At 44.2% G+C, this 27,354-nt stretch overlaps 1 protein-coding gene across 6 annotated transcripts in view; it reads left to right on the forward strand.

The window, feature by feature from the left end:
- LOC140723824 (uncharacterized) overlaps positions 1-14,565 on the forward strand; it is a 746,760-nt gene extending 732,195 nt beyond the window's left edge. For 3 of the 6 annotated variants that reach the window (XM_073038367.1, XM_073038364.1, XM_073038368.1), the window contains exons 5-7: positions 3,113-3,220; positions 6,798-6,957; positions 11,527-14,565. In XM_073038367.1, the coding sequence (XP_072894468.1) occupies positions 11,933-13,573 (1,641 nt within the window). In that variant the 5' untranslated portion in view covers positions 3,113-3,220; positions 6,798-6,957; positions 11,527-11,932 and the 3' untranslated portion in view covers positions 13,574-14,565. The remainder of the gene's footprint in view (positions 1-3,112; positions 3,221-6,797; positions 6,958-11,526) is intronic. The other 3 variants (XM_073038365.1, XM_073038366.1, XM_073038369.1) reach the window with 3 other exon arrangements.
- Positions 14,566-27,354: the final 12,789 nt, after the last annotated feature.

Here is a 27,354-nt window from a genome sequence, read left to right on the forward strand (position 1 = left end):
ATCCCGGACGCAGCCCCCATATTTATGTTACGTATTCAGGCAACAATAAATATATATGAGTTAGGCAAGGGTTTTTATAACAAATAACACGTTTATTAAACACTGAAAACAACCCCCCCAAAAGTAAACAAACATTAGCTAAACCGGAATTCAGCTGCTGTACGGCAGATTCACAGTTCTTAATAGCGTTGCAGTTCAAACAGTTCTTAAAGCGGTATTGAAAAAAAAGTTCTTTAAAGCGGTATGCCGAAAGTTCAAAAGCTCACAGTCCATTTAAAAGGAGAGACTTTTTAAGGCGATTTAAATTCTCTTCCACGTCGTTGTCCTTCGATTCCCCGGCGTCGAACTTTCCCACGAAGAATTTTATGAAATATAACGGCTTAAAGGCACTGACCTTCCTTCCACACTATTCTCAATCTCCCGCTATCCCAGCGGAGATTAACACGAGAACAGTCAACGAAATCCTTCCGAATGAGGATCACACAAGGTCGAACTTTCCACCGTCGAAAATCGATTCTCCTCGATCTTTATCTTCCAAATTCTTATCTTCACTCTCCACCAGCAAAGAAACCGCTGGCAATGACCTTTTAAACTTTAGGCATTAGATAAAACTTCATTTTTCAACTAAACTGCGTCATCACATTAAATCACGCAGTGACATGAAGTCATCTTTGGCAAATCCGCCACGAATTGCCCCACCTGACAGGGTGGGTCTTCCTTTTATACCCTGTAAAAAAAACCTGTCACATGACCTCTACTGGCGGGAAAATGACGTCACTCCACCATCACAAGACCATTACCTCAAGTCCAGTATAACTTCAACCCCAGTCACGTGACAAGGGTACGTAACAGATTCGTCAGACAAGACTTTCCTTTCACAAATCCATGCTGACTTTGTCCGATGATTTCACCTCTTTCCAAATGTGCTGTTATCACATCTTTGATAACCGACTCCAGCATTTTCCCCACCACTGACATCAGACTAACCGGTCTATAATACCCCAGTTTCTCTCTCCCTCCTTTTTTAAAAAGTGGGGTTACATTAGCCACCCTCCAATCCTCAGGAACCAATTCAGAATCTAAGGAGTTTTGAAAAATTATCACTAATGCATCCACTATTTCTTGGGCTACTCTGGGATGCAGACTATCTGGCCCTGTGGATTTATCTGCCTTTAATCCCTTCAATTTACCTATACCTCAGTTCCTCCATCTCACGAGACCCTCGGTCCCTTACTATTTCTGGAGGATTATTTATGTCCTCCTTAGTGAAGACAGAACCAAAGCAGTTATTCAATTGGTCTGCCATGTCTTTGTTCCCTATGATCAATTCACCTGTTTCTGACTGTAAAGGTCCTTACATTTGTCTTGACAAATCTTTTTCTATTCACATATCTGTAAAAGCTTTTACAGTCAGTTTTTAATGTTCCCTGCCAGCTTTCTCTCATAATCTTTTTTCCCTTTCCTAATTAAGCCCTTTGTCCTCCTCTGCTGGTCTCTGAATTTCTCCCAGTCCTCAGGTGTGCCGCTTTTTTTTTTGCTAATTTATATGTTTCTTCTTTGGACTTGATACTATCCCTAATTTCCCTTGTCAGCCACGGGTGCACTACCTTCCCTGGTTTATTCTTTTCCAAACTGGGATGAACAATTGTTGTAGTTTATCCATGTGATCTTTAAGTGCTTGCCATTGCATATCCACCGTCAACCCTTTAAGTATCATTTGCCAGTCTATCTTAGCTAATTCACATCTTATACCTTCAAAGTTACCCTTCTTTAAGTTCAGAACCTTTGTTTCTGAATTAATTATGACACTCTCCATCTTAATGAAGAATTCCACCATATTATGGTCACTCTTACCCAAGGAGCCTCGCACGACAAGATTGCTAACTAACCCTTCCTCATTGCTCAATACCCAATGTAGAATGGCCTGCTCTCTGGTTGGTCCCTCAGCATTCCTATGCAATGGCAAGCATTTAAAGATTGCATGGATGAACTACAACAAGTGTTCACCCCAGTTTGGCAAAAGAATAAACCAGGGAAGGTAGTGCACCCGTGTCTGACAAGGGAAATTAGGGATAGTATCAAGTCCAAAGAAGAAACATATAAATTAGCCAGAAAAAGTGGCACACCTGAGGACTGGAGGAAATTCAGTGTCTAGCAGAGGAGGACAATGGGATTAATTAGGAAAGGGAAAAAAGATTATGAGAGAAAGCTGGCAGGGAACATAAAAACTGACTGTAAAAGCTTTTATAGATAAGTGAAAAGAAAAAAATTGGTTGACAAATATAGGTCACTTACAGTTAGAAACAGGTGAATTGATCATAGGGAACAAGGACATGGCAGACCAATTGAATAACGACTTTAGTTCTGTCTTCACTAAGGAGGACATAAATAATCTTCTGGAAATAGTAGAGGACCGAGGGTCTAGTGAGATGGAGGAACTGAGGGTAATACATGTTAGTAGGGAAGTGGTGTTAGGTAAATTGAAGGGATGAAAGGCAGATAAATCCCCAGGGCCAGATGGTCTGCATCCCAGAGTAGCCCAAGAAGTAGTGGATGCATTAGTGATAATTTTTCAAAACTCCTTAGATTCTGGATTAGTTCCTGAGGATTGGAGGGTGGCTAATGTAACCTCACTTTTTTAAAAAAGGAGGGAGTGTGAAACCGGGGAATTATAGACTGGTTAGCCTGACATCGGTGGTGGGGAAAATGCTAGAGTTGGTTGTGAAAGATGTGATAACAGCACATTTGGAAAGAGGTGAAATAATCGGACAACATCAGCATGGATTTGTGAAAGGAAAATTATGTATGGCGAATCTTACAGAATTTTTTGAGGATGTAACTAGTAGAATGGATAGGGGAGAACAAGTGGATGTGGTATATTTGGATTTTCAAAAGGCTTTTGACAAGGTCCCACACAGGAGATTAGTGTGTAAACTTAAAGCACACGGTATTGGGGGTATGGTATTGATGTGGATAGAGAATTGGTTGGCAAACAGGAAGCAAAGAGTGGGAGTAAACAGGACCTTTTCAGATTGGCAGGCAGTCAACAATGGGGTACCGCAAGGCTCAGTGCTGGGAACCCAGTTGTTTACAATATATATTAATGATTTAGACGAGGGAATTAAATGCAGCGTCTTCAAGTTTGTGGATGACACGAAGCTGGGCGGCAGTGTTAGCTGTGAGGATGCTAAGAGGATGCAGGGTGACTTGGATATGTTAGGTGAGTAGGCAAATTCATGGCAGATGCAATTATCTGGGAGTACAGTTAGACGAGAAGCTAGACTGGACTGCCAACAGAGATGCCTTGTGCAGGAAGGCACAGAGTCGACTGTACTTCCTTAGAAGGTTGGCGTCATTCAATGTCTGTAGTGAGATGCTGAAGATGTTCTATAGGTCAGTTGTGGAGAGCGCCCTCTTCATTGTGGTGGCGTGTTGGAGAGGAAGCATTAAGAAGAGGGACGCCTCACGTCTTAATAAGCTGGTAAGGAAGGCGGGCTCTGTCGTGGGCAAAGTACTGGAGAGTATAACATCGGTAGCTGAGCGAAGGGCGCTGAGTAGGCTACGGTCAATTATGGAAAACCCTGAACATCCTCTACCTAGCACCATCCAGAGACAGAGAAGCAGTTTCAACGACAGGTTGCTATCGATGCAATGCTCCTCAGACAGGATGAAGAGGTCAATACTCCCCAATGCCATTAGGCTTTACAATTCAACCGCCAGGAGTAAGATATGTTAAAGTGCCGTGGTTGATTGTATTTAATGTATTTAAGTAAACTACTTAAGAACTTTTTAAAAGCTTTTATTAATGCTTTTTGAGTAAGTGATTTAGATGCATATCATATTTTTACTGAGTTAAGTATTGTATGTAATTAGTTTTGCTACAACAAGTGTATGGGACATTGGAAAAAATGTTGAATTTCCCCATGGGGATGAATAAAGTATCTATCTATCTATCTATCTATCTATCTATCTATCTATCTAATGTGGATAAATGCAAGGTTATTCACTTTGGTTGCAAGAACAGGAAAACAGATTATTATCTGAATGGCCGATTAGGAAAAGGGGAGGTGCAACGAGACCTGGGTGTCATTGTACACCAGTCATTGAAAGTGGGCATGCAGGTACAGCAGGCAGTGAAAAAAGCAAATGGTATGTTGGCATTCATAGCAAGAGGATTTGAGTACAGGAGCAGGGAGGTTCTACTGCTGTTGTACAAGGCCCTGGTGAGGCCACAGCTGGCATACTGTTTGCAGTTTTGTTTCCCTAATCTGAGGAAAGACATTCTTGCCATAGAGGGAGTACAAAGAAGGTTCACCAGATTGATTCCTGGGATGGCAGGACTTTCATATGAAGAAAGACTGGATCGACTAGGCTTATACTCGCTGGAATGTAGAAGATTGAGGGGGGATCTTATTGAAACGTATAAAATTCTAAAGGGATTGGACAGGCTAGATGCAGGAAGATTGTTTCCGATGTTGGGGGAGTCCAGAACGAGGGGTCACAGTTTAAGGATAAAGGCGAAGCCTTTTAGGACCAAGATGAGGAAAAACTTCTTCACACACAGAGTGGTGAACCTGTGGAATTCTCTGCCACAGGAAACAGTTGAGGCCGGTTCATTGGCTATATTTAAGAGGGAGTTAGATATGGCCCTCGTGGCTAAAGGGATCGGGGGTATGGAGAGAAAGCAGGTACAGGGTTCTGAGTTGGATGATCAGCCATGATCATACTGAATGGCGGTGCAGGCTTGAATGGCCTAATGGCCTACTACTGCACCTATTTTCTATGTTTCTATGTGTGGAAAATTAAAATCTCCTACAATCACAACCTTGTGCTTTCTACAAATATCGGCTATCTCCTTACAAATTTGCTCCTCCAATTCTCGTTCCCAATTAGGTGGTTTATAATACACCCCTATAAGTGTTACTATACCTTTCCCATTCCTCAATTCCACCCAAATAGACTCCCTAAATGAGCCCTGTAACCTATCCTGTCAAAGCACCGCTGTAATATTTTCTCAGACAAGCATTGCAATACCTCCCCTTCTTGCCCTTTTGATTCTATCACACCAGAAGCAATGAAATCCAGGAATATTTAGTTGCCAATCACACGCCTTCTGCAACCATGTTTCACTAATAGATACATCATCATATTTCCAGTTATCAATCCATACTCTAAGCTCATCCACCTTTCTTACAATGCTCCTAGCATTAAAACAGATGCATTCAAGAAACTTTCCACCTCTTCCTCTCTGTTTATCCCTAACGGTGCAAACAACTTCATTATCTCTTTTTTTCCCCTTCTCCCCTACATCTTCGGTCTGAGCGCTCCTACATCAGGGAGGAAGTTCAAATCATCTCTGTGTTAAAAGTTTAGCCATCACGGTGACTGATGGCAGCTGCAGGTTCATGAGGGACTGTTACTGTCAGATTCTGCAGTTCTTGCGGCTGCTCATCGCACCCAGGACTGAACCCTGGTCAGTGAGCCTTGGAGGAGTCCGTTCTGCTGATGTTAGCCTTAAACTAGACTGGTGTTTAATATTGTGGATCTGTGAAAGATAAATCAGTTCTGTATCAAATCCCGTGTCTCAGGTACTTACTGTCTCTACCACACTCACAATGTACACTAGAAAGGCCACTCAGCCCATCTGATTCCTGCCCATGTTTCTGTTCCATATCCGTATATCAAAATCTCTCCCTGCCATTCCCCTCTCACTCTCCCTGAGATGACAGGTTGCAACTAGTCACCACTCCGTGGGATAGGAGATTTCCCGTGAATTTCATGGAAACATATAAATGTACAACACATTACAGATGCTTTGTCCCACATTGCTGTGCCGACCATGTATCTTACTCTAGAAGCTGCTTAGAATTACCCTGCCGCATAGCCACCCATTTTCCTAAGCTCCATGTACCTATCTAAGAGTCTCTTAAATGACACTATTGTATCAGCCTCTACCACCGTCGCTAGCAGTGCATTCCACACACACACCATTCTTTGCTTAAAAAACTTAGCTCTGACATCTCCTCTGTACCTACTTCCAAGCAGCTTAAACCTATTCCCCCTCGTGTTAGCCATTTCTGCCCTGGGAAAAAGCCTCTGGCTATCCACACGACCAATGCCTCTCATCATCTTATACACCTGTATGATTTTCTCCAGGGTGAATAAGACGATGAGCTGACTGTGGTTTTGACGTTCTCTCTCTCTCTCTCTCCTTGTGTCTGACGTCACAGTCCCGCCTCACTCAGGCACTTAAAGCGACACTCACAGTAAGCAAACCTGCGGTCTCGTAACACAATGCACCTCTGAAGTCTGACAGCAGACTAGCGAGCGAATCTTCGATGGTGCAGAGTCAGAAACCGAAGATTTGCCAGCCTGAGTCAGGGCTTTGGGGCTCCAGAGAGAGAGAAGGGGTCTAGAGTTTACAAGGAGGAGGAGGAGGAATCAGACCAGTAGGATGTGGCTACAAAAGAAAGATCAGAAACATTTGTAAACTGGTTGACCGGAAAAAAAGGTGGTTAATTTCAGGCAGCAATTGTGGAGAGGAATAAATAGACAATGTTTAGGCCGAGCCTCTTCAGCATGCCTAGCCTGTGTACTCCGCTGCTTAGTTGCTCTCTGAATTGCAGAGTTCCTCCAGCGTTTTGTGTGTGTGCGTCTCTGTATTTCCAGCAACTGCAGAATCTCCTGTGTTTTATATCTGCATTTTACTTTGGCATTAGATACACGTTGATATTGAGTATATTGTTTATGGGAGCCGCTTTCTGCGTTAAAGCAGCTGCAGATTTTTCTATACACAGGGAAAAAAAATGAGGTATGGACATTGAACCGGTGCTTGCAGAAATGTTTAATGGCACCGTGATTACCCATAGGGCCATGCGTTAAGAATTTCGCCGGCGCTGAAGCACCAATGAAATGCGCAGGGGTCAGGCTGAGGACGTCCCCGAGTATCGGGTGCAGGTAAGAGCAATTCTCCGTGTTTTTATATTATACAGCAACTTCGGGACAATTCCTGTGAAATCCGGACACCGTGACCGACAATCCCGGGACAGACCTGCTCTCTTCCCTCTCTCTCAGTCCCACGATCCGTACACGGGCCCCGGGGAGCTTCCGGCTGCTGAGGGAATGGGAACCGATGGATCTCTCAGACAGAGCTGAGATCCGGCCATAATAAAGGCAAGGATTAGGAACTCAGAGAAAGGGAACAAAATCTTTTGCATCAGCAGTAGAGAAAATTACCTTTGTTCTACCTCCAATCACAAACAAGAGGAAATCTGCAGATGCTGGAAATCCAAGCGACACACACAAAATGCCGGAGGAACTCAGCATTAGTACTCTTTTCCATAGATGCTGCCTGGCCTGCTGAGTTCCTCCAGCATTTTGTGTCTGTGTTGTTTGTTCTACCTCATCCTGTTCTGAACTTTTCTACAGGTGAGAACATGTTTTGACCCATTCTCTCTGGGTACATGATAATATCAAACACCTTTGTCCTGGGCAACAAGTATCTTTCACATCACAAATGTGCCAGACTCCAGTGAGACAGACTACTGCCTTGGCATTGCCATCACCGAGTTCATCACCGTCCGTCATCTGGAGAGGGTTCAGGGGAAATATTTATGTACAACACAGAAACTGCTGTTACCTGTCTGTATTGTGGTGATGCAAAAGTTGCTGGAGAATTTGCAAATGGGAAGAAGTGGAGTGAAATTTGGAAATCTGACTTTTTAAAGCGTCATTTAGCAAACAAGTCACATATGGACAGTGTGCAAAAGCTCTGGCGAGAAAATCCTTCATAACCCGCTATAGGCCTGCTACGTAGGCTGTGTGAGAGTGCAGATGAATTCGATAGAACCCAGAGGAGATCAAAGTTTTTATTGCCAGTGATTTGCTAGCTGTGAAAATGAATACCTCTCTATATAAAATTCACTGTGCACATGTTGTCACTGGGTAAAAAAAAAGTACACAGTACATGATTTATGTGTACTTTAAGGAATTGGAACTGGAAATGGATGAATTCCGGATCATCCGGGAGTTGGAGGGGGTAATACATATGACATGAAGAGAGGTGAGTTCCACCCAAGGTGCAGGACACAGGAAACTGGGCGAGAATCAGGAAGGGGAATGAGGTTACATACCCATTGCAGAGCACTCTTGTGGCCATCCCACACAACAACAGGTGGAACACTTTAGAAAGTATTGGGGGGGATTACCTGGCAGAGGAAAGTCAAAGGAGTGATAGGGGATTCATTAGTTAGGGGAACAGAACAGGAAGGGGACTAATATCCTAGTGGTAAGGCTGCGAGAGCAAGTGTGGTGGAGGGGGGTGCTGATGTGGTTAAAATGATTTGTAGGGGGAATGGGAGCCAGAATGACAGGACAGATAGTGGAGAGGGTGATTTGAATTGAATTGACTTTCTTACATACATCCCTCATGCACATGAGGAGTAGAAGTCTTTACGTTACATCTCCATCTAAATGTGCAATGTGTAATTTATAGTAATTTATAATAAATAGTTTGTGCATAGAACAGTCAGTATAACATAGATATGCAATTGTATTAGCATGAATTAATCAGTCTGATAGCCTGGTAGAAGATGATGTCCTGGAGCCTGTTGGTCCTTTTGCTGTGGTACCATTTCCTGGATGGTAGCAGCAGGAACAGTTTGTGGTTGTGGTGAATTGGGTCCCCAATATCTTTTGGGCCCTTTTTCCACACCTGTCTCTGTAAATGTCCTGAATAGTGGGAAGTTCACATCTACAGATGCACTGGGCTGTCCCGCACCAATTTCTGCAGGTTCCTGCAATTAAGGGAAGTACAGTTCCCATACCAGGCAGTGATGCAGCCAGTCAGGATGCTCTCAATTGTGTCCCTGTAGAAAGTCCTCAGGATTTCGGGCCCCATTCCCAACTTCTTCAACTATCTGAGGTGAAAGAGGTGCTGCTGTCCTCTTTTCACAACACAGCCGGTATGTACAGACCATGTGAGATGCTTGGTGATGTTTATGCCGAGGATCTTAAAGCTGTTCATCCTCTCAGCCCCAGATCCTTTGATGTCAACAGGGGTTAGAGTGTCTCCATTCCTCCTGCAATCCACAATCAGCTCCTCTGTTTTTGTGACATTGAGGGGGAGTTTGTTTTCTTGACACAAGTCAGATGTTGTTCAGACCTCAGACAGAGTCAGCAATCAAATGGTTGAGCCTGGTGCGATGAATGTGCTGAGCTGTGTATATCACAATGCAAGAAGCACCGTAGGAAAGCCCGATGAGCTCAGGACAGGGAATTATGATATTGTAGCCATTATAGGGGCTTGTTTACACCCAACAGTCTGTGGGATTTAGAGATATTTGTAGAGAGATTGCAGACCATGCCAAGAACCAAAGGTTGTTGCAGTAAGTGATTTTAACTTTCCATATATTGACTGGGACTCCCATACTGTAAAAGGATTAAATCGGGTAGAGTTTGTCAAATGTGACCTTAATCAGTATGTAGAATTCCCGATGTAGAAGCTGTTAGGAAATGATCCAGGGTGGTGACAGAATGCCATGAGATACAAAGTAAATATGGAAAAACAGAGGTCTGGACCACGGGTTGAGATACTAAATTGCAGAAGGGTCAATTTTGATGGTATCAGAAAGGATCTGACAAGTGTGGTTTGGGACAGGTTGTTTCCTGGCAAAGGAGTACCTGTAAGTGGGAGGCCTTCAGATGTGAATTTTTGAGGATGCGGAGTTTGTATGTAGCTGCCAAAATGAAAGTTGAAAGGTAACTGGTCCAGGGAACCTTGCTTTTGAAGAGAAATTGAAGCCTCGTATATTTTGTTCCTCTAAATGCCTCAGACTGTTGGGTGCTACCGAGTCCCATTAATGACTACAAATCATGATTCCACGCACTGAGCTCATCTGAATTTTTTTTTGTCTTCTTTTGGTTTCTCAAAGCTTCCGAATAGTTTTTGTTCTTTTGTTTGCCCTCTCTTTGACATTTATGTTGGCTTTGGCTTCTCATTTTAGCCACAGTTGTGTCCTCCTGTCTTTCTAATGCTTCCACTTCTGTGGAATCACTCAGGCCCCGAATTGCTCCAGAAAATCCAGCCACTGCTGCTCAATTGTCACTCCTACCCTTCCCCTTCCAAACAAGTTTGGCCAGCTTCTCTGCCATAGAAACATGGAGAAGTTCAGTAAAGAAACAGGCTACTTGTCCCATCTAGTCAATGCCAAAAAAGCATTTAAACTTGCAGTGCGATCTGGACCAGCTGGCAAAATGGTTTGAGAAATGGAAAAAGGAATTTAATGCAGACAAGTGTGAGTTGTTGCACTTTGGTCTGACTTACCAAGGGAGGTCTTTCACAGTGACTGGTCGGGCACGGAGGAGTGTTGTAGAAGAAAGGGACCTCTTGTAGAAGAAAGTCCTTAATTCACTGAAAGTGGTATCACAGTTAGATAGAGGTGGAAGGGAAGATTTTAGCCCAATGGCCTTCATGAACAAAAGTACTGACAACAATAGATGGATGTTATGTTGACTTATAGAAGATATTGGTGAGGCCTAATCTGGAGTACTAAGTGCAGTTTTGGTCACCAACCTACAGGAAAGATGTAAGGACTTAGAAAGAGTTCAGAGAAAATTCACAAGGATGTTGCCAGGTCTGGAGTACTTGGGTTATAAGGAAAGATTGAACAGGTCAGGACTTTATTCCTTGGACTGTAGGAGATTGAGTGGAGATTTGATTGTGATAGAGGGGCATAGATAGTGTAAATGCAAGCTGGCTTTTACCACTGAGATGGGGTGGGAGTACAACCAGAGGCCATGGGTTAAGGGTGAAAGGTGAAATGTTAAGGGGAACATGAGGGGAAACTTCTTCACACAAACGGTCATCCGGTTGTGGAATGAGCAGCCAGCACAAGTGGTGCATGCATGCTCGATTTCAATATTTCAGAGGTTCATGTAGGTACCTGCATGGTAGGGGTATGGGAGTGGGCAGATTAAATAGTTCAGCACAGACTAGATGGCCCAAAGGGCATGTTTCTGTGTTGTAATTTTCTACAAGAATGTGAAATACTATATTATAAAAATTCACTCTGTCTTTTCAACAGCTGTGCGGACCAACCATTCACCTCAACAGGAATTTTTATATGGCATTAAATCTGTGGCACTTTAATAATACATAAAAGAAAATTCCAGATGCACGTCAAGAAAGGCTAATTGCGTGAGAGTGTTTCAGTTACTGTGGGGCCAGGCACCCATGCAGCTCAGCAGGAACAGGGAATAATAACAATGGAGAGAGTCCAACTCAGCCAAGGTACAAATTGCAGATGGCAGAAATGCCCCATTCTTATAGAGACAGGAAGAGCATCGGGGAATTGATGGTCATTCCAGATACCAGCAATCTGCCCAGTCAGGAGATGATTTCTCTGCGCAACTTGGATAGAACCTCACTGTAACAGTGTGATACCAGATCAAACCTTGGCAACTCAAGTAATCTCATCTGAAATGTTTTCCTAAACCCATTGATGGATTTTGTAAATCTTTTTACAGGTTCAAAACAAGAAGGAATTTGTCTCCAGGAAGTTCAAACACGGCACACCAGTTTTGTTGTCTCTGTCCAGATATTTAAGAAGTGGAGCAAGGGATTCAATCGACCATCCTTCCTGCTCAGACTGTGGGGAGGGATTCACTCGGTCATTTGACCAACTGGCAACCCGTCATTTTACACAGGAGAAAGGCTGTTCACCTGCTCAAACAGTGGGAATGGATTCACTCGGTTATCACAATTGAAGGTACATCAACAAGTTCACACTGGGCAAGGCCATTCACCTGTTCTGTGTGTGAGAAAGGATTCAGTCATTCTTCCCACCTGTGGACACACCAGTCAGTTCACTCTGGGCAAAGGCTGGTGATCTGCTGAATATCTGGGAAAGGATTCACTCAGTCATCTGACCTAATGGCACACCAGTGGGTTCACACTGGGGAGAGGCCGTTCACCTGCTCAGAATGGGGGAAAGGATACACTGACTCTTCCACCTTACAGAGTCATCAGCGAGTTCACACTGGGGAGAAGCCGTTCACTTGCTCAGAATGTGGGAAGAGATTCACTCAGTCATCCAGCCTATGGAGACATCAGCGAGTTCACACTGGGGAGAAGCCGTTCACCTGCTCAGAATGTGGGAAGAGATTCACTCAGTCATCCCACCTACGGAGACATCAGCGAGTTCACACTGGGGAGAAGTCGTTCACCGGCTCAGAATGTGGGAAGAAATTCACTGAGTCATCCACCTTACTGGTACATCAGCGAGTTCACACTGGGGAGAAGCCATTCACCTGCTCAGAATGTGGGAAGGGATTCACTCAGTCATCCAGCCTACGGAGACATCAGCGAGTTCACACTGGGGAGAAGCCGTTCGCCTGCTCAGAATGTGGGAAAGGATTCACTCAGTCATCCCACCTGCATATTCATCAGCGAGTTCACACTGGGGAGAAGCCATTCACCTGCTCAGAATGTGGGAAGAGATTCACTCATTCATCCAATCTACATAGTCATCAGCGAGTTCACACTGGGGAGAAGCCGTACACCTGCTCAGAATGTGGGAAAGGATTCACTGAGTCATCCACCTTACTGGTACACCAGCGAGTTCACACTGGGGAGAAGCCGTTCACCTGCTCAGAATGTGGGAAAGGATTCATTCAGTCATCCCACCTGCATATTCATCAGCGAGTTCACACTGGGGAGAGGCCATTCACCTGCTCAGAGTGTGGGAAGGGATTCATTCGGTCATCCCAACTACTGGCACATCAGCAAGTTCACACAGGGGAGTGGCCTTTCACCTGCTCAGAATGTGGGAATGGATTCACTGACTCTTCCACCTTACAGAGTCATCAGCGAGTTCACACTGGGGAGAAGCCGTTCACCTGCTCAGAATGTGGGAAGGGATTCACTCAGTCATCCAGCCTACAGAGACATCAGCGAGTTCACACTGGGGAGAAGCCGTTCACCTGCTCAGAATGTGGGAAGAGATTCACTCAGTCATCCCACCTACGGAGACATCAGCGAGTTCACACTGGGGAGAAGCCGTTCACCGGCTCAGAATGTGGGAAGGGATTCAGTCAGTCATCCCACCTACTGGAACACCAGTCAGTTCACACTGGGGAGAAGCCGTTCACCTGCTCAGAATGTGGGAAAGGATTCACTGAGTCATCCACCTTACTGGTACACCAGCGAGTTCACACTGGGGAGAAGCCATTCACCTGCTCAGAATGTGGGAGGAGATTCACTCATTCATCCAATCTACATAGTCATCAGCGAGTTCACACTGGGGAGAAGCCGTTCACCTGCTCAGAATGTGGGAAGAGATTCACTCGGTCATCCCACCTACTGGCACACCAGTCAGTTCACACTGGGGAGAGGCTGTTCACCTGCTCAGACTGTGGAAAGGGATTCACTCAGTCATCCAACCTACAGAAACATCAGCGAGTTCACACTAGAGAGAGGCCGTTCACCTGCTCAGAATGTGGCAAAGGATTCACTCAGTCATCCCAACTACTGGAACACAAGTCAGTTCATATTGGGGAGTGGCCATTGTTATGAATCCCTAGGTTTCATTTGATATGGACTGTCATTTTAAGAGAGATTAAGAAGGTGAATCAGTCTGACTTGCAGCTTGTTTACATTGCTCGCAGCTTGTTTAGATTTAACCGAGGACACAGACACTCAGAGTCAGACGGAGATGGATGAAAAATGGAAGGATTGAAACTAGGGAACTAGTGGCCAAAGGTCACTGTTTAGAACTTTCCTATGCCCACAAGGGTGAGTTAATTATCCATTCACCGTACATCGAATGTATGGTTGTCACCTCATTTAACCCATAGGAGTGGATCTGATTTGGGATATCCTGTCGAGACCACTTATGTGTTAACCCTTGCCTGGGTGTGATGTGGTCATTCATTTGAAGATGATACCCCTCATGACAAGTCACTTTCGGTGATAATTCGTATGTAGATTTGTAAAGATCACAGATAAAATCTACAGCAATTGTTCTCTCATTTTAACACTATGGAACCTGGAGAACAGACAGACAGACAGATGTACTTTATTGATCCTGAGGGAAATTGAGTTTCGTTACAGTCGTACCAACCAAGAATAGTGTAGAAATATAGCAATATAAAACCATCAATAATTAAATAATAATAAGTTAATCTTTGCAAGTGGAAATAAGTCCAGGACCAGCCTATTGGCTCAGGGTGTCTGACACTCCAAGGGAAGATTAGAAAAGTTTGATGGCCACAGGCAGGAATGACTTCCTGTGATGCTCAGTGTTACATCTCGGTGGAATGAGTCTCTGGCTGAATGTACTCCTGTGCCTAACTAGTACATTATGGATTGGATGGGATTCATTGTCCAAGATGGCATGCAACTTGGACAGCATTATCTTTTCCGACACCACCGTCAGAGAGTCCAGTTCCACCCCCACAACATCACTGGCCTTACGAATGAGTTTGTTGATTCTGTTGGTGTCTGCTACCCACAGCCTGCTGCCCCAGCACACAACAGCAAACATGATAGCACTGGTCACCACAGCCTCGTAGAACATCCTTACCTTCGTCTGGTAGATGTCAAAGGACCTCAGTCTCCTCAGGAAATAGAGACGGCTCTAACCCTTCTTGTAAACAGCCTGAGTGTTCTTTGAGCAGTCCAGTTTATTGTCAATTCGTCTCCCCAGGTATTTGTAATCTTCCACCATGTCCACACTGACCCCCTTGGATGGAAACAGGGGTCACTGGTGCCTTAGCCCTCCTCAGGTCCACCACCAGCTCCTTAGTCTTTTTCACATTAAGCTGCAGATGATTCTGCTCGTACCATGTGACAAGATTTCCACCATAGCTCTGTACTCAGCCTCATCTCCCTTGCTGTTCGACATAACTGCCTTCTCTCGACATTTACCCTGAATTACAAATATCTCTCTCATCACCTATTTTGTGGACGAACTGAACTTTCATACTTTACCATCTGAAGACTCCAAGCCTTATTTTCCCCGAGCTCAATAGTTTGGGAGTTATATTTACACACATATATACACATAACACTGTTAATCTTTGTTTAACTTGTTTAAGGAAACCTAGTGAGCTTGAGCTCCAGTACAAGTGAGAAAAATTAAAGCTGTAGTCTGCGGAAAGGCAGAGGCAGTTTGAGGCTAGAGAGGCAGAAAAACAGACAGAAAATTGTCTCAAAGTGTAATAAAGGGGAAGGCTTAGCATGCCTATTCTGCTTTGACAGTTGCTGAAGCAGCTGATTATTTATTTATTTATGCTGACCCAATCATCGCCACTGGGCTATAAACGTGCAGGAGCAGTGTGTGGTTCAGTGCTTTGCTCAAGGACACACACGCTGCTTGGCTGAGGCTCAAAATCATGACCTTCAGATCGCTAGTTCAACACTTTAACCAGCTGGCCACGCACCACACATTATGACCTAGAAAAGCAGGCTGTGCTCAAAGCTTATGAGTTGGTCCCAGAAGCATACAAGCAAAAGTTTAGAAATTTGAAGAAATCTGTGAACCAGACTTATATGGAATTTGCTTATGAGAAATTTGTGTGTATTGCCCACTGGTGCACATATAAAAATGTAAATGATGATTTTAACAGCTTGAAAGTGTTGGTTTGAATTGAAGAATTCAAAAAGTGCGTCCCTGATTACATAAAGACGTATTTAGATGGAAATGATGCTGCCACTATGCAGGAGTCTGCTAGATTAGCAGATCAGTTTGCTTTAACTCATAAGGTTATGTTTACCCTGAATAAGAGTTTCGAAAAGAGTAGCAGGGATAACCAGGGTAAACCAGAAATTAATGCTGGGATTTGTCACACTTGTCAAGTTTTGACTAAACCTAATCAGGTCATCCCAGTGGCCCCACTCCAGCCTATACCTGCATTCAGTGAAACCTTTTCCAATGTTATAGTGGATTGTGTTGGCCCATTGCCAAAGACTAAAGCTGGCCATCAGTATCTGCTAACTATTATGTGTACTGCATCCAGATTCCCAGAGGCAATGCCTCTCAGAAATATTAAAGCTAAAAATGTGTCCAAGGCTCTTACCGAGTTTTTTTTTTACTTTATTCAATTTGCCTCAAGAAATCCAGTCTGATCAAGGAAGTAATTTTTCATTTGGGTTATTTCAGCAGGTAGTTTATGAACTGGGAGCAAAACAAATTACATCGTCTACATACCATCCGAAATCACAAGGGGCTTTAGAAAGACTTCACTCTAGCCCCAAAACAATGATCAAGACATACTGTGTTGAAAATGGAAACGACTAGGATGAAGGAATACATTTGCTTTTGTTCGCAGTAAGAGAGTCGGTTCAGGAATCATTGGGCTTTGTATTTGAACTCGTATTTGGTCGCAGAGTGAGGTGAGCTTTGACCTTGTAAAAGGAGCGGTGGATTGATGGCGATGTACATGTTAACTTGTTAGACTATGTTTTAAAGTTCAAAAATAAACTACACCAATTCTGTAGCCCAGCAAGACAAAACTTAAAGATTTCTCAAAACAAAATGAAGTGTTGGTTTGTTAAACAGGGTTGCGAAAGAAAATACCGGGTGGGGGATAAGGTGCTTGCCTTATGTTGACGAATCCACTTCAGGTGAAATTCAATAGACCGTATGAAATAGTCTCTCAATTTAATGATGTGAATTATTTATTACAACACACGACCGAAGTAAACTAACACAGCTGGTACACATAAATATTATAAAGCCTTATTTTGACAATCAGGCACCATCTGTGTGTGTTGTCAAAATATATGAATCTGGCAACCCTGAGAATGAAACAATTGACTCGTCTGAGACTTTTCACAAGCCAAACATGGTCCCAGTTAGACTAATGAACTCCGTTGTTCCAGAAAATATTGATCTGCAGCCAAAGCAACAACAACAGCTGAAGAAATTAATTCTGAAGTTTAAAGATTTATTTCCCGATGTTCCCAAGCAAACCACGGTCTCAGTACATGACGCAGATATTGGTCAAGCCAAACTGATTAAACAACACCCATATCGCATGAACGTAGAAAATGTAAATTGGCTGAGCAGTTGTTGTAAGTGTGGAAACAGATTCAGTAGGTCTCAGAGGCACTGATTATGGGAAGGTAAATGCAGTAACAAAAACAGATGCCTATCCTATCGCTAGGATAGATGATTGCATCGATAAGGTTGGAATAGCTAATTTCTTACAAAGATTGATCTGTTGACAGGGTATTGGTGTGTTCCATTGACGGACAGAGGTAGAGAAAGTTCTGCATTTGTGACACCATCTGGGTTGTATGAATACAATGTTTTTTTCCTTTTGGAAGGAAAAATGCTCCAGTAACATTCCAGAGAATGATTCTGTAATTCGAGGGTTAGAACACACAGATGCCTATATTGATGACTTAGTCACAGGGAGTGACACTTGGGAAGAGCATATCTCTGCAGTAGAAAAGCTGTTTGACAGGCTTTCCCAGGCCAGCCCTACAGTTAACTTGGCTAAGAGTGAATTTGGCCATGCCACTGTGACCTGTCTTGGCTATGTTGTAGGTCAATGCAAGTTGGCTCCTGTTCGGGCAAAAGTTCAGGCAATTTCTCAAGTTCCTATTCTGACTGCTAAGAAGGCTCTTAGAAGGTTTCTGGGAATGAATGGATATTACCGTAAGTTCTGTAAGAAATTTGCTGCTGTCGCTCTTCCTCTGACTAATCTCCTGAAGAAGGGTGAAAAGTTTGTTTGGACTGAACCTTGTCAGGATGCATTTGATCGATTGAAAGTTATTATTTGAGATTAGGCCAATCAATGTAGTATTCTCAGCAAATTTAATTAGCAGATTGGAGCTGTGGGTGGCAACACGAGTCACGGGTGCACAGAAAGTAAATGACAGGGCCAAACAGACAAACCTGTGGGTTGTGTGTCCTGAGGGTCAGCGAGACAGAGGAGATGGAGCCCACTGTTACCACCTGCCGGCGATCTGACAGGAAGTCCAGGATCCAGCTGCACAAGGCAGGGTGAAGGCCGAGGTCTCTGAGCTCCTTGTCGATACTTCATGCCTTTGTATGGCTACTGCTCTGCCCATGACTGCAAGGAACTGCAGAGAACTTTGGAGAGCAGAGACCATCAGAGAAACAAGCCTCCCCTCCATGGACTCTCCCTACACTTCCCCTCCCTCGGAAAAGCAGGCCATCTACTCAAAGAACCTCATAACCTGGACATTCTTGCTGCAAATCCGCTCCCACATTGGCAGAGAGATGTACCTGATGTACCACCAGGCTGAAGAATGGCTTCCTGTCTGTGGTTATAAGCCAAATAAATGATAAAATGGACTCGGCCTCACAATGTAACTTGATGTGACCCTGCACCATATGTCTATCTGCACTGCACTTTCTCTGCAGCATAATGCTTTGTTACAGTTATTTTTCTGTAACTCAATGTACTGTTGTAATGGATCGATCTTTGTGGATGGTACATCAGGCAAGATTTTCACTGTAGCTCAGTACGTGATGATAATAAACAAATTCCCCACTTTAATTGTGTGGAAATATTAGACAGACTGAGCTTCTGCTCCGGAACCACAGAAGGAAACTGAACTGTTGTCATTTCTGTGGAGAGCAAATATATGGAAAATGCTTCAATCTCACTTTACGATCTGCAGTAACTGGGATCAGGTGACCGGTGGTGGGTCTCCCATATCAATATCAGAATCAGGTTTAGTAGCACCGGAATATGCCATGAAATTCGTTGTCTCTGCGGTAGCAGTAGAACCTAATTCTTAACAAAAGATTTTAACAATTGTGATTTAGAATAAGTATATATATAGTACAAAAATAGAAAAAATAAAAATGTAATATAGTATTCTAATTGTGTAAAAGTAATAAACTATTTTAATTGTGTGGAACTATTTGTTCCGGATTCACCGCGTTGTCTGAAGGGGACAAAGGTGAAGCTACAAGTACACGTCGAGCAGTGACCCACAAATGCTGCAGATCTGCAGAAAAAAGTGAACAGGAAACGGGATCGGGTGACGGGTGGAGGGACTCCCTCCTGAACCAGTGACTCTGCTCCTCACCCCTCACACACTGCCCGACCCATCCGCCGCATTCCCCACATTATTCCATATTTACTCCAGATAGATGTCTACTTTTCCACACCATATCTACACCGATCCCTTTCCCTCCACCCCCAGGTCACAGAGTCACGGGCTTGATTCCCATCCCCTTTTTCAGAGACTGGGATCCCTGATTCAACCGGTAAAGATGCTTTGCATTTCGATGTGTTCACCTCTCAGTCCTCGATTCTCTAAATGACATTTAGAGTTATCACATTTGATCTTTCTTCAGGTTATGACCCCACCTCTCCAGGGATCAGTCAGGTGAATCTTCATTGCACTCTCTATAACAAATACTCTCTAACCTCTTTGTTCATCCTCTATGGAATTAATTTCCATCTTCTGCAGCCCCGTGTTGCCCCAACCACTCACCTCCCTCCCATGTCACTATTTTCACCTTCCACCTCCCCCCTCACCACCTCCCCCCTCACCTGGATCCACCTCTCACTCCCCAGCTCTTGCCCCATCCCTCACCTTTTTTCTGACTATTTCCCGTCCACTCTCAGTCCTGACGGAGGGTCTCGGCCCGAAATGTTGAAGATCCATTTCCCTCCACAGATGCTGTCCAACCCATTGAGTTCCTCCGGCAGTTTGTTATTTGGTCTGAAAAACCCGTGTTAGTATGGGGAGCGGGATTTTACACCATATTGCAGGGTTAGGGTTAGGGTTAATGTACTTTTCGGTGAGACAAGAACATTAATCACGGAATCCGGTGTTGTGGGATGTAAAGTCCCCTGTTATGTGTCCGGCTGTACCGTGTTGTTGGTGGAGTGGGCAGCGTGGTGTTTGTCTCGATTCGGGTCACAGCACCAGAATTGCCAGCGGGGTCCACACACAGTGTATTAGTCAACAGAAAACCTCCCGTCCCTACAGTCTTTGACTCCTGGTAAACTCAACACCCTGACAGTGTAGACCATAGATACCCCTTCCTCTCAGAGTCAGCGGATCATTCAGACAGCTGATCGCTGTGAGGATTTATATTTATTGATCATTAAAGTTCACGCAGATTCGTTTGGACGGATTTGATGTGGAGTTCGGGGTGTCCCAGTGAAAGGGCCGGACGGCCGAATTCTCTCCATTGTCCAATCATCGTTCCAGGTGAGGCGACACTTCACCTGTGAATCTTCCGGGGTCGCCTGTTGTGTCCGCTGCTCCCGATGCGGCCGCCTCTACACTGAAGACACCGGATCCTCCGCAGTTGTGCCGGGTAGGAGTGTTTTTAACGGGTGTCGATATTTTTCTAGCCTTTTGTGCGGGAGGGGTGGGTTTTGGAGGTTGATGATCGGGATGCCGTCTTTTTGATGCGGAGGGGGGAGGGAGTTTTTTTTTCTCTCTGAACGATGTTCATGCTTTCTTTGTTTCGTGGTTCTCTGGAGAAGAAAAAACGGCATTATTTATGAATACCTGCTTTGATAATAAATTAACTTTTGAACTATACACTCCGAGCGGGACTTCCCGGTGTCCAAACATTTCAATTCCGATTCCCATTCCCGTTCCGACGTGTCATCCCATCCCTTGCCAAGATGAGGCCACCCTCAGGGTGCAGGATCAGCAACTTATATTCCGTCTGGGTGCCCCCACCCAACCTGATGGTATGAATATCGATTTCCCCTTCCGGTGAACAAATTTACCTCACACCCCTCCCTCCCACTCCCTCTCATCCTCTCTGTCGTTTTACGACCTCTCACCTGCTGATCACTTCACTCTGGGTCCACTGCTCCATCCCTTTCTCAATATATTGAAGTGTACCTGTGAGTATCGATACTCAAAATATCCTCACACGTCAGGTGTTACATGGTTCGAACTTTGTACATCCTGTTTAGTGTTTAAATATATAAAAAGTTAAAGAAGCTTGAATCTTTACATAAATTATTATCGCAACTATACGAATAGAAAATATTGTATTTTGGAAGTGACAAATGTTAACGGGAGGAGTGCAACCATTTGGGAGGTTTGGAAATGCATTTCATCTCATTCATTGCCTCACTAAATTACTCTTTTCCTATCAACACAAAGAGAAAAAGAGCCTCTTTTCAATCAACTACAGTTGGTGGAGCGAGGCCAAGGAGTTAATCAGCTACTAATGATATGAAATGACGTAAAACTAGCTTGTAGCCTAGAATTGTTTTTTCCATTTGGCTTCCAAAGCAAAACTAAATTTATCCAGGTGTAGAAGAAGATTTTGGATGATTACCTTGAATATTTCATCAAAATCAGGCCGAAGATGAGCGAGCAGTGAATTTTTCTTTCATTATTTTCGACGCTTAAACATAGGTTTCGATGTTCATTCCGTGCTTAATATAGCTCCTTCCTGGTATCGAATGGTACAAATTGGAAAGAGCGGAAAAATGCTTGCATTTGTGTACAGGTATTTCCTAGCTTCCTTGGACAACGGGTCGAGCGAGAAGGAATTTCACAAATACCTAAATTAAAAACAGTCACAGCTCCAGGATTTCACCAAAAACGATCAAATATCCTAATGTTATTAGTGGTATTTGTCCCCACCAGCCAACACTCCCGCTTCCGTAAAATTCCCTCTATTTAATATCCGGGGTTGTTAAATTCCGTACTTGCTTATTTTGACTTTTTTACAGAGGTGTCGGAGCGGCTCTCCGGTGAGCTTTGCTAGCACTGCACCCCTGAATGTATGAGACAGTACAGTGATAAATGCAAAACCCTGAACAGTGTCGATGATCAGAGGGATCTTAGACTCCAAGTTCATCTCTCCCTGAAAGAGACTGCACAGATTGATCGGGTCGATAAGAAGGCAAATGGCACGGTTGTCTTTATTAGTTGAAGCACTGAGTTCAAAAATCATGAAGTTGTGTTGTAGCTTTGTAAAACTAGTTAGACCACATCTGGAGTGTTTCATACAGTTCTGGTCGCCCCCATTCTCGGAAGGATGTCGGGGCTTTGGAGAGGGCGCAGAAGAGGTTTACCAGGACACTGCCTGGATTAGAGGGCATGAGCTATAACCAGAGGCTGGACAAACTTGTGTTGTTTTCTCCAGAGCGGCGCAGGCTGGGGTGAGACTGGATGGACGTTTTTCAGATTACGAGAGGAATAGATAGAGTGGACAGACGATATATTTTTCCTGGGTTTTGAAATGTCGAATACATTTAAGGTGAGAGGAGGTGTGAGGGGCGTCTGTTTATTTCCACAGAATGCTGGGGAGCTGGAGTCTATGCCTGGGATGTTAGACCCCACCGGTCACGTGATCCCATTTGCCCCTCCCATTTAACCGCAGATGTAACGATCTCTTTGTGCATGTTCACAATCTCCAGATGGGCGGTCACGCATCCTCCTTGTTGTGTTGGGAAATCTGATGTTGGCCACTGAGTCCCGTTAACTTCCCCCGAACTCGCCTCGTTTCCTGAGTTTCCTCACATTTGTCATGGAGCGTTATGGCTGTTGTGTCTTCTCCCGGACTGGGGTGGGTGATAAAGGAGAACGTCCCAGGTTATGGGGATCTTTGATTTCACTGCCTGCTTTACCGAGGGACTGGGAAGTCTAGGGGGGAGAATGGTTTCTGTGATGTGCTGATCTGGATCCAAAGGTCTCTACAGATCCTGACAGTCACGGGCAGAGTAGTTACCGTGCAAAGCGTGAAGTGTCCGGAATGGAAACTTCCTGTGGTGTGTTGATAAAATTTTGGTGAGGGTCAAAGTATATCTGGCAAAGTTCTTGTTATTTTTGCTAATTCTGTCATTTTAGAATCTTTTGTACAATAGTATGTACTATTCATTCAGTACCTATGTGTTGCTGGAGGACCATCAGTGATCGTCCTTGATCCCTTCTCCCACCTGGTTCCATCTGCTCATCTTGTTCAACCTCTGTCCAGTCTCCTCACACCCCCCAACCCCGCTTCAGTGATATACATCAACCATCTGGGTCATCCTCAGTCCGCCTTGTATCCCACCTCCTCAATGTTATATATCAGCAAACTGATGATGAGAGGCATTGATCGTGTAGATAGTCAGCGGCTTTTCCTCAGGGCTAAAATGGCTGCCACAGAGGGCACTGGTTTAATGTGCTTGGGAGCAGGTACAGAGGAGATATCCTGGGTAAGTTTTTTACTCAGAGTTGTGAGTGTGTGGAATGTGCTGCTGGCTGCTGGCGGATACGATAGGGTCTTTTACGAGACTACTGGATAGGTACATGGAGCTTAGAAAAATAGAGGGCTATGGGTAACCCTCGTAAATTCTAATTTAGGGACATGCTCAGCACAACTTTGTGGGCCGAAGGGCCTGTATTATGCTGTAGGTTTTCTATGTTTATTTTTTTCTTTTACCCCATTTTTGTGGAATCAACAACCAGAGAGGACTGGTTTAAGGTGAGAGAGGATTGAGTTAATAGGGATCCCAGGGCAAAACTATTAATCCACTCTCCCTTCCGTTTCATTGTTTAACTAACACGATGAATGCACTCTCAGGTTGGAGGAGCAACAACTCATATTACATCCGGGTAGTTTACACCTCAATGGCATGAACATCGATATCTTTAACTTCTATCTCCACGTTTTCATTTCATCAACCCACACGCCAGTCTCTTCCATTCTGTCTCCTCACTTCTCTCTTCTCCACTGCGGATCGTCTCCCTCTGGTTCCCCTTTACTTCCCCATTGTCCGCTCTCCTGTCCTATCAGTTTCCTCCTTTTCAGCCCTTTGCATTTTCCACCTACCACCTCACAGCGTCTCACTTCATCTCCCACCTCCCCCACCCACTCACCTTCACTCTTATCTGGCTTCACCTATCACCTACCAGCTTGGACTCTTTCCACTCCCCACACCATCTTATTCTGGCTCCTCCCCACTTCCAGTCCCGATGAAGGGTCTCGGCAGGAAATCTCTCTTTGGCTTTACCCCCTCTATAGAAGCTACCAGACCTCCTGACTTCCTCCAACATTTTGTGTATGTTACTCTGCATCTCCAACATCTGCAGAATCGCATCGGGACAGAGTGCAGAATGCAGAGACTACATCGGGTCTCTCTAATGTCGAGGACGCCACACCTGCAAAACTGGAAACAGTAGATGACCCCAACAAGCACGATGTTGAAAAGTTGCCTCATATGGAAGGACTGTTTAGGACCCTGACTAGTGGTGAGGAGAGAGGTTAGGGGCATCTCTGGCACTTCATCCACGTGCAGTTGGCGTCCAGCCCCTACACCCATTCTTATCGTGGTGATTTACCACAATACCAGGACCCCCTGATTTGTGGACTCCATTGTCACCAGGTGGCGCTCTGGCGCAATAACGCTGAGAGACAGAAATGTGACGCTGCAGCCTGCTGAAATGTTTCTTCAAGATTCAGGGTTGTTTAATTCCATTTCCAGCAGACACGTGTAAATGAGGTCGAAATAATTATTACTCCGGTTCCAATGCAACACAGAAACACAACGGTAACAACATATATCCACAACTTATATACAGTGCACGGATTGATTGTATGTTCATAAAGTGACGCTCGGCATAGGATGCCTGCATATAAGATGACAGACAGGAAATGATAGAGGTGTTTGGTGTTGTGGAAGGGTGGGTTAGAGGGTAGAGATATTTATCAGCTTTACTGCTTGGGAAAAGTAGCTGTCCCAGAGGCTGGTAGTCCTGGTGAGGACGCTGTGTATCTACCCCCGATGGGAGTGAGACAAATAGTCCATGAGTGGGATGGGTGAAGGTAGATTGTGAAAATAAGATCGGTGCTTGATCTCAGGAGAGGGAATTTGGAAAATACCAATGAGATGCCTTTTAGAACAGCTGGGAATTGTGCAGCCGGCTGGTGGCGTAGTGGCATCAGTGGCGGGAGGTCCTGAGTTTGAATCCAGCCGGCACCCTTGCATGCTCTCCATCCGTGCTGGGTTAAGAGCTGTTGATCTCTTAAAAAAAAATCTCACCCGGCAGAAGGCAAATACAACAATGGCAAGCCATTGCTGTAACTATCCTCGTACATGATTTCCCAATACGTCAGAGGAAATCGCCCGCTAAATTGAAAATTCCGGATGTGACCTACCTTCCCTTTGCGATTGTGCCCACTAGGGAAAAGTTAATTCTGGAATGAACCAAATTTGATAGGGGAGCTTTTGGTAAAGGGAGCATGTGGATACAGTGATAATAACATGACTGAATCCACCCTTCACTTTGAGAGGGGAAAGGTAAAACAAGATGCATCATTATTAGTGGAGTGAGGGGAACTACGGAGGCACTGGAGAAGAGCTTACCAAAGTTGATTGGAAGGGGACACTGGCAGGGATGATGGCAGAATAGCAATGGCTGGAGTTGCTCCACTTGACAGCCTCAGGGTTGAAGAGAAACACATCATATTCCACCTGCGTAGCTCCAACCTGAAGGCATGAATATCGATTTCTCCTTCCAGTAAAAAAAAATTCACAGCCCATTGCCTTTCCTTCTACTTACTCCCGAGTAACGTATCTTTACACATTCTGACCACTGACATTTGGGACTTCCATATTCCTGCCAGTGCCTTCCACAGATAAGAGTGAGTACAATACTTATTCAGTTCATCAGCCATCACCTTTCACCCTCACCCCATTATTCCCTCTCCAGCATCATTCTCCAGTGGTTTGGTATCCATTTCTGTCTCTCTTTTACACAATATGTACCTGAAATTCAAAATGGTATCCTCTTTAATATTACTGGCTAGCTCATCTATGTATCTCATCTCTTCCTTCTTAATGGTTTTGGTTGCATTCTGTTCATTTTTAAAACTTCCCAATTCTCTAACTGCCTAGTAATTTTTGTTCTGTGCCCTCTTTGGTCTTTATGTTGTCTTTGGTTTCTCTTAGCAGCTACGGTTTTGTCACCTTACCTTAAGAATACTACTTCCTCTTTGTGATGTGTATATCCCGTCACTTCCAGATTGCTTCCAGAAATTCCAGCCATTGCTGCTCTGTTTTCATCCCTGCCCGTGTTCTTTCCAAATCAATTTTGACCAATTTTTCTCTCAGGCCTCTCTAATTCTCTTTTTATTCATATCTGACTTTAGTTTCTCCTTCTCTAATGTCGGGGTGAATTTGATCATATGAAGATCACTTGTCCCGAAGGGTTCCTTGAACTCAAGTGACCTAATTAATTCCGGTTCATTACAGCACCCAATCCAGAATATCTGATCCCCAAGTGGGCTCAACCACGAGCTGCTCTAAAAAAATGCATCTTGTAGGCATTCTAGGAATTCCTCCTCTTGAGACCAACACCATCCTGATTTTCCTAATCTCCTGCATGGCAATCCCCCATGACTATTGTAACATTGCCCCTTTTGGCACTCATTTTCTATCTCTCATTGTAATTTGTGGACCACATACTTACTACTGTTTTGGGGTCACTATACAATTCCCATCAAGGATTTTTTTGTACATTTGCTGTTCCTTAATACTACCCACAGATTCCACACTGCCCAACCCTATGCCACCTCTTATCTAATGATTTTATTTAATATTTTACCAACAGAGCCACACAAACCCACGACCAGCTTGTTATTTCACTAAACATATAAATATTTTGGAAACAGGAAGACCTGCAGATGCAAGAAATCGAGAGAAATTCACACAAAATGCTGGAGGAGCTCAGCAGGTCGGGCAGCATCTATGGATGGGAATCAACATTTCCGGCCATGACCCTTCACCGGGACTCGTGATAACCACGTATCTGAAAAATCAACAAGCAAAGACAACAGAAAGTAGTGCAATATTGGGAAAACCTTTGACAAAATTTATTTCAAGGCTTTAAAAAACTGCCGAACAGAGCTCAATAGTTAACAAATACAACAAAGGCAATAAACACTTCCATCAATACCGGCATTGACTTTTTTTAATGAAAATATCTTAGTCCCATTTCAATCAGTAAAATTTACAAAGATAAGTAAGAACTGAAATGACAAGTTTAGAAAAGACTATTTACACTCAAACCCACTGAGATTAACACGACTTTGGACAGAAGGAGGAAGAGGAATAACACAAATGAGAAAAAAAATCACATAAGACCATAAGACACAGGAGCAGAATCGGCCATTTGGCCCATCGAGTCTGCTCCACCATTTCATCATGAGCTGATCCAATCTGCCCTTTAGTCCCATTCCCCCACCTTCTCACCATAACCTTTGATGCCCTGACTACTCAGATACCTATCAATCTCTGCCTTAAACACACCCAATGACTTGGCCTCCACTGCTACCCGTGGCAACAAATGCCACAGATTCACCACTCTCTGACTAAAAAAAATTCATCGCATCTCTG

Source organism: Hemitrygon akajei, unplaced genomic scaffold (genome assembly GCF_048418815.1).
Source record: "Hemitrygon akajei unplaced genomic scaffold, sHemAka1.3 Scf000139, whole genome shotgun sequence".
In the NCBI taxonomy this organism is placed as follows: domain Eukaryota; kingdom Metazoa; phylum Chordata; class Chondrichthyes; order Myliobatiformes; family Dasyatidae; genus Hemitrygon; species Hemitrygon akajei.